This window comes from Trichosurus vulpecula, chromosome 2 (assembly GCF_011100635.1).
Source record: "Trichosurus vulpecula isolate mTriVul1 chromosome 2, mTriVul1.pri, whole genome shotgun sequence".
In the NCBI taxonomy this organism is placed as follows: Eukaryota; Metazoa; Chordata; class Mammalia; order Diprotodontia; family Phalangeridae; genus Trichosurus; species Trichosurus vulpecula.
Window position 1 is genome coordinate 268511734 of NC_050574.1, and position 12376 is coordinate 268524109.

General features: G+C 42.2%; 1 protein-coding gene across 1 annotated transcript in view; it reads right to left on the reverse strand.

Moving 5' to 3' along the window:
* The window catches only part of LOC118837508 (tubulin-specific chaperone cofactor E-like protein), a 135074-nt gene that overhangs the window by 53841 nt on the left and 68857 nt on the right, over positions 1 to 12376 (reverse strand). Inside the window, exons 14-16 of the mRNA XM_036744433.1 lie at positions 9972 to 10384; positions 4094 to 4664; positions 608 to 1200 (exon numbers count right to left, since the gene is read on the reverse strand). Of these exons, the coding sequence (XP_036600328.1) occupies positions 608 to 1200; positions 4094 to 4664; positions 9972 to 10384 (1577 nt within the window). The remainder of the gene's footprint in view (positions 1 to 607; positions 1201 to 4093; positions 4665 to 9971; positions 10385 to 12376) is intronic.

Sequence of the window (12376 nt, forward strand, 5' to 3'; positions counted from 1 at the left end):
ATGGTCAGAGGTAGAAGTTTATAATATAATATCATATAATATCATATAATATAATATAATATAATATAAAATAATATAATATAATGTAATGTAATATAATAATATAATATAAAATAATATAATATAATAATATAATATAATATAATGTAATATAATGTAATGTAATATAACATAATATAATGTAATGTAATATAGTATAGTATAATATATATGATATGATGGTATGATATAATACAATATAATACACTCTTTCATTTATGTAGCACTTTGCAGTTTACAAAGCACTAGCAACACACCTCCTTTGAGTGATTCTCACAACAACCCTGTGAAGATCAGAGGGCAAACATCCCTGTCTCCTTTTTTCAGACGGGGAACCTGAGGGTCAGGGAAGTTCTGTGATTTGTCTAAGATCACACCATTAGTAAGTAGAAGAGTCAAGATTCAAACCCAGATTCTCTCACTCTAAACCCAGAACCCTTTCCATTGCCCACTCTGAGCCCCCTGGATGGATTTCAATTCAGTGACCTTCAGAGACTGGCAAGCCCTTCTATTCTGGGTGAACTACAGTAAGCCTGTTTAAGTGCTGTCTCTGAAGTAAGAGTCTTACCCTGATTTCAGATGCACCAATCCCTCCAATCTTGATCTCCTGATCAGCCACCTGTATCCGAATGACTCTTAACCAGGTCGGACCTGCATCTGGCTTCTTCTTATTGATGTCAATTTCCAAGTAATCACGTCTCTCAGGGCATGTCTTCAGGAGGGTATAGGAGAACTCCATAGGGAAGGCATAGGCCACCCCATCAAAGGTGTGCAGCACCTGGCTTTGACTCACTAGGCACACAGTCTCCCTCTTGGGGAAGCAGCCCTGGTAGCCATCTTCCACAGAGCAGACCTCCCCCTCACGGCAGGTTTTATTAAAGCAATAGATGTCCCCGCCCTCCTCACACAAACACTGCACTGTGCAGTTGGCGGTGGCCCAGAAGAACTCCCCCATGGTATAGTAGTGGCCATCAAAGTCACAGCCGCACTTGTGCAGTGGGACACACTGGCTCGTGCTGAGGACGAAGCCTTCGTTACACTCACAGCCCTCTGTGCAAGGCGTGAGGCAGGAGAGGGAGGCGGTCAGGTCAGAGCACGTATCTGGACAACTGCTAGTACACACAGAGTAATGACTGAAGCTGGGACACTGGACGGTCGACACTGAGAGAGGAGAGAAGGAAGACACCGTGTTAACAAGTGACTACGACCCAATTCCAAAGCCAGGGTTTGAATACAGAATTAGACCTGGGGAAAAGTCATGTCTATTACGTAGTATTTAGGTCTGAGGAGCGGAAGAGAATGCAAATGCTACTTGTCTAGGGAGAGCAAACTAGAGGTCCTATCAATAGGCACTAGTTCAACTGTTTACAGACCACATGCTGAACAAATGATTAGATTGTGAACAATAATAATCACCTTCAGAAAATAGGCTCATTTACCTGAACTTGACCACAAGTAACTGTATAAGTCAATTTACTACTTGGTGGACAGCTGCTATGATGAGCCCAGGGCTAAAATTAACCCTGACAAGAGTCAGTGTGATTATCCACAATGATCAAGGCTTTAATCCAAGTCTGAATGGAAATTAATTCGCCCAGGAGACTGTAACCTCCTTGAATTCAGGGACCATTTCATTTTTCCCACCTTCTATCCTCGGCGCCTGGCAAAAGGCATTTAATAAATGCTCATTAAATTGAACTGGATCCATTATCCAGGATGGAAGAAGATTTAAACTACAGAAGCAGAATTTCAGGTTAGAGGTAAGAAAGAAATTCTTAACAGTGGCATTCTTATACACTGGAATGGGTGGCCAAGGAAGACAAGAATCTACTTCATTGGAGACATTAAAAGTAGAAAAGATTCCTTTCTACCTGGGATAGTCTGGGTGCTCATCCTACCTGAGGGTGAGGTGGCACCTCTAGGGCCTTTGCAGACTTGGGAATCAATCTGTGATTTTGATTTTTGGATTTATCCAACTGTACACTTCAGGTATTCTTGGTTGGATCTCATAAACAGAATCCTCTGAAGGCCTAGATTATATCAGAGAGAAACTCTAAAGCTCCCTACATGAAGAAGGGGTTAATTGAGGATCAGGAAACGTAGATGGTGAGAAGTAGATGGTGGCAAGGACCTTATCTACCTTCAAACATTCTCTCTTTCAGTCCAACTGGTCTATGTACTGTTGCCTGTATGTGACATTCCATCTTTTGCTTCCATGGACAAGTGGTTGCCCATGTCTGAGATGAACTCCTTCCCTTACCCCTGCCTTGCTGAACCTCTGTTTTCCTTCAAAGCAGTGCTCAGATACCACCTCCCCCACACAGGCTTTTTAAACTCTCCTAATCATTAACACAATGTCTTTCTTGAAATTTCTTTGCATGATTTTGTACATTCTTTGCATTTACTTATTTCTCTGTGTCCATGTAATATCTCTCAGGAGAACATAAACTCCTTGAGGTCAGGAACTCTTTTTGTTTTTGCCTTTGTATCCGAAGAGACCAGCGCACTTCCTTACCCATAATAGATGCTTCATAAAAATCTGTTGAACTTGTCAAATTGGAGAAATGTTGGGTGGAAATTTTGATTAGAAACTTGATCACAACTTCCTTCATTTGGGGGTGGGGTGAGACTAAAGAAGCTAAGTTTGATTCCAGCTTAGGTCAAACCCACAAGCCTTCCCCTCTAAGTTCTTTGTTGTCTCGGGAAAGGTATAAGATAGGCCAGATAGAATTGAAACTACCCAGCAATAGGTCTGGAAAAACAAATTGTCCCTTGTTGGTTTGACTGATATTCTAGGAGCTAACACAAATCTGAGCCTCAATGAATGAGACGCTTTTAGAAACCAGAACCCAAAATAATACAAGGAAGAAAAATCTCAAAGCTTGACATTCATCTGGATACTTCTGCTAAGAGATCTCAAAATGACTTTTAATATTATAACACGCCTAGTTAATAGTAATTATTGCTTAGTGGAGAAAACCAAAGCCTAGAGAAGGGAAATGTTTTGACAGAACCTTTTGTTGACATTTTGCATAGCTCTAGGAAAGACTAGGCAATTACTGGGCAGAGCAGAAGGAGAAGATCTGATATTTCTCATGATTTAAGATGTAGAGAAGTCAAAACACTAAATCAGAACCTTGGCCTTCACCCTTAGAACCATGGTCTTGGGTGACCTTTTGCCTTATCTTGCCTGGAACTAGGCCTCCACGTATAGCAGGCACTTAATAGATGCTTTATCTATCTATTCCTAAAGGATATCTGAAAAGAATCTGGGTTTCCTTTTGTTATTTGAGGGTTTTGTTGACTAAGCACTATTTCAGTAAATAGGTGGGGGGAGTCAGATCCCAAAATGTTGATTAAGAGACCAAAGTACTGATATATTCTTTATTTACCTCCCCAATTGGCTCATCTAATCTTTTGCCCTCTCTAGAAGTGGCAAAAATGTAACGCTCTTTAACATGGATGATAATGATATGTAAATATTATATATTATATAATTACGTATAAATATTACGTAATGATAAATAAATATATAAATAAATATCAATAAAAACTTTCTAAATGTTGGATGGGGCGAGAGGGGGGTGGGGAGAATAATGCAATGGAATCAATACTTAAGATTTGCACTGGGGAATTAGCTCCCTTTCCCAAATGTTCATTCATATTAGGCCTACTTTAGGGTCCCACACCAATCACTCTGGGGAATTGGCTATCTCCTCTCTGAAAACTCCACCTTGTCATTCAAGCTCCATGACCGCTATGGGCCCTGAACTCAATGTTTTCTGTAGCCTGTGCAGCTCCTTCCCTTTATGTTTCAAGCTGCTTACTTTCATCAAGCATTCCCTTGTTCTCAGGCTATGAGGCTAGGGAGGGGGAAAGATTGAAGGATCCGCTTACAGTCTGGCCTTTATTATGTGGAATACTTCAATCCCAGCCTCACTCTTGGGCAATTTGTCCTCAACAAAAATGTTCTTGCAGGGCCCTGAAACTCTATCCCTGCACCTCCCCACCCATACAAGGGGATTCTTTCATTTGGATAGGGATGCCAGCTTACCACAACCAGTCTGAATTCGCCAGTCCCCGATTGGAATGCCAAGGGCTTGGCACACGAGGGCATAGGCCTGGATAGCTTGGCAGAGGAGTGTGCCATTATCCTGGACACTGCACAGGTCATATACACAGCTGTGGATGAAGACTGTGGGGTCCACAATCGCCCCACACTCCCAGAGGGGACCGTCTGACTTATTGAGGAAACCACAGTAGTCAGTACCAAAGTAGAGGGCTTCTGTGACTGCATCACACTGGGTACAGTTGTCTACACAGCCAGAGGTACATTTCCAATCAGGGTGATAGACTCGCCAGCTTTCTCCCAGATCCAGAACCGATGTGGCTGGCTTCCCATCTGGGCGGAGGAAATCATCCAGTGGATTTTTGTTGTAGTTTCCACAGAGCCCACAGGTAGAGTTTATGTAGGAGCCTGGGACGGAAATGGAGGCATAGTGCTGGCCATCAAACGTCACTAAGAGCCCAAAATCAGTTTCAACGGCAGTTGACATGCCACTCTGGTAGACTTTCACAGCCCCCAAGTCTATGCTGACAGGCAAAGATGCCACCAGATCATTAACCTGCCAAAGGACAGCAACAGTTAGAGGCAGGTCAGCAGTAGCCAGTGAAAGTGTTTGTAGGCAAAGGGCATAGAAGCCAGAAGGAATCTTTGAGCCATCAAGCCTGACTCCCTCATTTTACAGATAAGGAAACTGAGGCACAGAGACATTCAGTGACCTGCCCAGCATTACATAGCTAGTAAGTATCCGAGGCAGCATGTGAATCCAAGTCTGTCTGATTCCAAGTCCAGTGTCCTATCCACTACAGAGGCAAAGGAATTTGTAACTGATATCCCCCCAAAATATTCCAAGCTTCAAACGCTGGTGTTCTACTTTCGTTCTGGCATAGCCTATGGCATTGCATGATTAGCCTAGGGTAGGACCAAGAATTCAAACCAGTCTAGAGAACACCCCTGGTTTGCTTTGGAGTACCTGGGTCAAACCTCGGGGCTTTTTCAAAAATCTTCACTTGCATTTTTCTTATCACCTAAGAATTTATTCTTCCCCCTTCACCTATTGAAATTCTACCAACTTTGACAAGCCAGCTTAGAACAGATTCTTAGAATGGACCTTAGAGATCAAGTGTAACCCTCTCATTCCATAGATGAAGAAATGAGGCCAGAGAAGTGAAGTGGGTTGTTTAAACTTCACCTTTCTCTAGCAGACCATCCTCCATGCCTACTTCAGTGCTTACTGATTTTTCTATCCCTCTCTCATTCCTTCTCCCTCTTCTCTCTCTTCCCCTCTCTCATTCTCTCTCTCCCCTTTTCTCCCTCTCCCCTCTCTCGCCTTTCTTCTCTCCTCTTTCTCTTCTCTCTCCTCTCTCCCTCTTCTCTCTCTTTTTCCTCCCTCTCCCTCATTCTCCCTCTTTTCCATCTCTCTCCCCTTTTCTCTCCACTCTCTTCACTTTGTTCTTTCTCTTCTTTCTTCTGTCTCTTTCTCTTCTCTCTCCTCTTTCCCTCTGCTCTTTCTTCTTCCTCCCTCTCATTCTCTCTCTCCCCTTTTCTCCCTCTCTTCTCTCTCCTTTCTTTTCTCCTCTTTCTCTTCTCTCTCCTCTGCTCTCTCTTCTTCCTCCCTCTCCCTCACTCTCCCTCTCTTCTCTCTCCTCTCTCCCTCTGCTCTCTTTCTCTTCCAATCTCTTCTAACACCTCCAGCCTCTTGTATAACTTCCAGTTTACACCACACAATTTAACACTCAATTGCATACTGTTTATATTGGCCTTTAATTTTTTTCTTAGTTCTCAATCTAATCTCCCCAAGTAGGCAGCAAATTCCTTGGAGGCAGTGGCAGTGTTCTATATGGTCTGGTAGGAGGCATGTGTTCAGAGTGGATTGAGAAGATATCCACTGCATATTCGTCTGCCTTTATAGCATCTCTCGCATATATCCCTCTTCCTCCATCCACTGGTCTGCTGCCCTCGTTCAGGCCCTGTTGCCTTCTAGCTGGTTTCTGTGTCTCCAGTTTCTCCTCACTCTGATCCATCTTCCACTCAGCTATAAAAGTAATTTTCTTCAAGCACAGGTCTGGTGCCCACCCCACCCCCACCACCTGAGCTGCCCTCCCATTGCTTGAATCCAGGTGTTTTCCTAATAATGACCTCTGGGCAGACCCTGGCTTCAGATGTGTGCCTTCACAGAGGTGTGCAGAGAAGAGATAGCAGCGAGAAGGGGCTGTATGACAGAACGTTAGAACGAGAGAAAAAAGGCAAGGAGTTGATTCATTTGCCCTTCATCGCTACAGGCAAAGAGGTGAAGAAGGGGACAGGAGTTGGCTGGGGGTGGGGAGAGTGGCAGCTTATCTCAGGCAAAAGCGTAAGCCCTAAGAAGTAAACATACATTATGGTGAACACCAAAAAATCCAGTTCTTCCCCCAAATGCCAAGAATACCAACTAAGCTCTACCACCTTCCTTAAGCAATAGTACCTTTACTTAAAGGAACAGCAGGTAGGGCAGGGGTTGTGTATGAAACATGGATAAGTGGATATACTGAAAAATATTAGTTGTTCTACATATAGACAAGCAGATATTTAAATAGATAGTAAGGAGCCCCCCTAAAGAACTCCCAACTCATCAGATATTTCCTGCAACTTCCCTTTCTTAGCTTTTTATTAATACAATCCATTCCTGATTACTCAAGCGTTGAAAATCCACTTTGTGGATGATCCAAACCTCTGTTTTTCCTCCTCCACACCCTCTGGTTACCTCCTTATTCATCAGCATCTGCCCAAGGGCTATGCAGGGTCAAAGAGGAGGTGAAATAAGCATCAGTCTTAATTTCTACTTGTGACTTTCTGTTTTCTATAGCTCTGGCAAAGGGTCTGGTGGGGAAGGATTGAATCATTGGGTTAAAATGAGGTTTGGAGCATCTATCGATTTCAGTTATTTGGGCTTTCTCTGCCCACCCCCACCCCCACTTTAGTATGACTAATCCAGAAGTCTTTATTTTAGCATCTAAGAAAAGGTGCAGTAGAGAATACACACACACACACACACACACACACACACACACACACACACACACACACACAGAGAACCCAGGCTTCCTAAGCTTCAGTTTTTCTCCAACCCCTTGACTGGAAACAGGGCAGCTAAAACTGAACCACCACAGCTGTTCCAAGTCTAGCAGCAGAAAGTGTCTCTGGGAGTCACTTGCCTGGAAAGAATATCCATCTCTTTCCTGCTTCCCAGTTCAATCACCTGCTGCATTGTAGTGGCCCTGTTTCACCCTTGGTGGGGAGTCTATGCACCACCATCCTGTCATTCTCCCCAGCAGAGAGAGCAGGTGCACTTAGAGACATGGGAAACCACTTGCCCAAAGCAAAAAGGGGACCATTGTTAGGCTGTGGATGGATTCCTACAAGCTTCTCTTTCCATAACATTTACATTCACATTCACATATCATAGTCTCTGTGGAAAATTGTGGATTTGCCCCTTATGGCCTATAATGGATCAGAGCCATGCAAAATTAGCATAGACCCTGGGCCTGAAAGAAATGAGGTTGCAACATTCTCCTTTCCTTGCCCCTGTCCGCCCCCACCCCCCAATCCTGGGACTACCGAGAAAAAAATCAGACTATGAGAAAAAGAATGTTCATAAAAATCAAAAATAGAACTTAAAGAACTCTGCTTCCTTCTCCAGACTGCAGCTATGAAATGCATCACCCTCTCAACACACTGGTAAGGATTGGAAAGGCGGGTGAATCTTTTTCTGGCTTGAAAGTTTTGTATCTATCTGCAAGGATGAGATAAGTGCAGTACTAAAAAAGGGTTCTGTAAACTCCAAAGGAAGAAAAGCTCAGAACTTCTGTCCCATAAGTCTTGCCTTTGATTGGGCAGATGTACCAAGCAGCAGGAGTTAAGTGTGGTGGTTGTATCAGCATGTGGATTAGAACAGCGCCTCCCTTCCCTGATTTTGAAACTAAGAAACTACCTGGGCACTGTGAGTCAAGGAGCTGAAGAAATTGGAAATTCTTCGATCCCCAGCCCTCCCTGTTGTTGGACATTTAACATCAATTAAAACTACAATGTGCATTAAAGGAAAAAAAAAAACCCAACAACTGACAACAGAGGGAAACCCTCCCTTTGGCTTCATTTTAGGTTTGTAATCACCATAACGACCTCTGTGCTTGGGGATTAATGTTTGAGCTGAGTTCAGGCAGTCCACCTTTCATAGCCTCTGTTATTATTGCCGGAATAAATACCTGGTTGTGACAAGGTCTGCATTAACATTATGAAAATTGGTACCCCTGTGAATTCACTAATTATCAATGGCTCTTAGCCTTCTTTCCTTTGTCGGCACCCTGACTCAAAACTAGGTTGGATACTGACTAGGATGATTTGCATATGCTAAGCAGGCCCTCCAGAATTCAGATTTTCTCATTCTTTATAGACCCTTGTGGGGAATTCCAATTCAGGAATGTTTAGGCATGAGTTTCAAAAGGCTATTGCCAGCCTCAGTAAAGAGGCTACCATGCCCCTCCAGGCTTCCAAAGCTGCATCTTGAGAAGCATGAATTATGAATCATTTTGAAGGTTTTTCTTAGAATGAGGCAGTAGTTTTCAGTACAAGAGCAGGAGGCATTCAGTTCAAGGAGGCTTATTTGAAGCTCTACTATACAGGAAGGAGATAGGATACAATTTATAGTACTCACTACTACATACACCCATATGCTCACAAACCATTGAACAGGTGTAAGAAAAATTTAATTTCTTTTGCCTTTCCTTTCAATTATCTCCCTCTCCTTTCCCCTCCACATTTCTGTCTCTGCCCTCTCTCCTTTCTCCCTTTTCTCTCTATCTCCTTTCTTTCTCTTCGTTTCTCTCTGTGTTTATTTTTGTATGAATCTATGTCTACGATGGGGATCTGCATATGACATGGGGAAATAAACGTCCTCTTAGTCTAGTGGAAGGAGGAGTTAGTTGTTATTGATGCTAAGGAAATGGGGAGTAGTGAGGAGGTAGAAGGTAGGGTGGATAGAGAGGACCAAAGCACACTTTAGGGGTCAATATAATGTCCATAGCCTGATAATTTTCACAATCTACCAGTATGCCCCCAAAGTCACTAAACCATGTACACTCTTTCACCCAGCCATGCTTCTACTAGGCCCATAACACAAAGGTATCAAAGAGGAAAAAGGACCCATCTGTGCTAAAATATTTTAGCAACTCTTTTTATAGTGGCAAAGAATTGTAAACTGAAAGAGGGAGGTGAAGAAGTGTGCATCAATTGAGGAATGGCCAAACAAATTCTATGAATGTGATGGGATACGATTGTGTGTAAAAAATAACTAAAGGCAAAGCTGGAGAGACTTGTGTGAAATCATGTAGAATGAAGTCAGTGGAACAATTTACACAAAACAACAACATAGTAAAGACAAATAACCTTGAAATACTTAAGAACTAAGCAATATAATGAGCTACCATGTTTCCAGAGGACTGATAATGAAGCATGCTATCTACCTCCTGACAGGGAGGTGAAGGATTCAAGATACAGAATGAGATTTGTATAATGACATTTGGACATGGACAATGTAGGAACTTGTTTTACTAGGCTACATATATTTGTTACAAAGTGTTTTTTCCCCTTTAAATTTGGGTAGATTGGGGGAAAGTAAATGCTTAATTAAAATATTTTTAAATTTTACAAAAAACAACAAGTGATTACAAACACACATATATCCATATGCATGACTGGACTAGACTTAGTCCTTTGGCCTGGTTTAGATTCTATCTACCTTAAAAGTCAGAGACTAGACTAGATGGCTTGTGGAGATAACTTCTACTCCTAAGATTCTTTAACTCTACAGTTATCTATGAAAGAGGAATCTCACCTTGACTCGTCCATAGCTTCCTTTGGGGATGAGAATTTTGTGGCCATAAACCTCCACGGATAGCTCCTTTACCCATGAGACTGCCGAGCCCCCTCGGTGTTCATTTTTGGCCTCCACACTGAAGAAGGGGAGGCTGGACACATGCAAGCATTGTCGAGCCAGCAGATAAGCACAGGATCCTTGGAAGTGGAAGAGGAAGCCATCGAAGGTATGGTAGTGAGGCTCCCCAAACACCACACAAGTGCTGCTCTCCAGTGGATTACAGTAGAAGAATTTGCCCTTGGGCTCACACACCTCATATGGGCCACAGGAGGCATCCTGGCAGAAAATCTCATTGTTAAAATCCAGGCAGCGGCACTTGATGGTACAGTTCATATCATCCCAGAATACCTCTCCTCGTCGAAGGAACTGCCCTGAAAAAAAAATCCATACCCCATGAGCTCAAATCTATCTTGTCTTCATCTGTCAAGAGGAAGTCATTAGAAGGTTTTTTGTCTCCATTTAATCAACAAGGGAAAGATAAAACATAGACAGACAAAGCAACCTACTCAAGGTAACACAGCAAGTCAGAATGAGATTTAAGAGTCAGTGGCATGAGTATTCTCTAGGTCAGGGGTTCTTAACCTGGGGCATCAGAGATCCAAGGTATCCCAGATAGATTTCAAGAAGCCTATAGATTTGGGTGAGAAATATGAAATCTTTATTTCAATAACTGGTCTTCTTTATAACCTTATATAGTTTATTTTATGTGTTTCAAAACATTCGTCTGAAAAACCTGGAAAGACTTACATGAACTGATGCTGAGTGGAGTGAGCAGAACCAGGAGAACATTGTACATAGTAACAGCAACATTGTGAGATGACCAACTTTGATAGACTTGGCTCTTCTCAATACAATACTCTAAGACAATTCCAAAAGACCCACAATGGAAAATGCTATCCACATCCAGAGAAAGAACTATGGAGTCTGAATGCAGATCAAAGAATACTATTTTCACTTTTGTTGATGTCTTTTCTTCCTCTTGTTTTTTTTCCTTTTTGTTCTGATTCTTCTTTTACAACATGACTAATGTGGAAATATTTTTAATATGATTGTACATGTATAGCCTATATCAGATTGTTTGCCATTGGGGAAGGGGGAGGGGAGGAGAGGGGAGGAGGGAGAAAAAAGTTTGGAACTCAAAATCTTATAAAAGTAAGTATTGAAGACTTTCTTTACATGTAATTAGAAAAAATACTATTAAAAAAGAAAACAAAAGAGAAATTGAGAAAAAAAGCATTCTTCTGAGAAGGTGCCCACAGGCTTCATTAGTCTGCCCAAGGGCTTCAAGACTCAGAAAAAAGTTAAGAACCCCTTAGGCCCACAATCGAAATATTGTAAAGCTTCTCCATTTGCCACCAGATTAATGCTTCAAATACTATTTTCTTCTTGTAGCCTAGGAGCCCCCTCCTTTTATAGAACCCCCAAGGACTGCATTAGTTTCTTATGAAATAATTTTACATAGACTAAGAGTTAGCCCCCAAGGCTAGTATTCACTCTCTCTTTACTCCCTAAGTATAAAACCTAAAGAAATGCAGGAGAAATCAGGGGTTTCTGCAAAAACAGTAATGGAGTTATCATGAGGGATGTGCTATTTCTCTCCAATATCTGACATTCTTATTTTGGTACAAGTTCAGTTTACAAACAAAATTTCCTTCCTAAACAACCTCCCAAACCTTTGAAATATAATGGCCAATAGCTGTAAGTGACCTCATTTAATGGAAGTGCACCTGAGCATTATGACCCAGGGCTTAAAATATTGAGCTGGAAGTCAAGAGTCCTGAGGTGAGCTCCCACCTCTGCCACGGATTCGTTTTGTCCTGAGGAAGGCCTGAGAATGCCCCAGACCTCACCTTCCCTTATCTACAAAAGGTAATAACATTAGATGTGGCCTTCCCTATCTCTCAGAGAACAAGAAATGCTGAGAAGATAAAGTGAGATCAGAGCATCAATCCGGTTTAGAGCTAGAAGAGGCTGTAGGGAATGTCAAAACCACCTACTCATTTTATAAAGGAGAAGTGGAAATGACTTGCCTGAAGTCATACAGGTAGTAAGGGCCAGAGTGGAGATTCGAACCCCTGGATCCAAATGAAGTGTTCTTTCCACTACAATATGCTGCCCCTTACTCAGTAGTGCTTTCCTATTTCTCCTTCTTTCCCTATCCACCTTTCTATCCACCCTGATACATGCCCTCACTGGCTTTTACCTGGATTACTGCAATAGAGATCAAAGCGTCTTAAAGATAAAGGTGATAGGTATTGAATCAGTCCTAGGACACTTTCCCCTTTGCTCTTACTTTTCTATTTTGGAAAAATAAAGTGTCTTCCTCTACATATATGCACAGTGGTGGGTAAGACAAGGGAGAG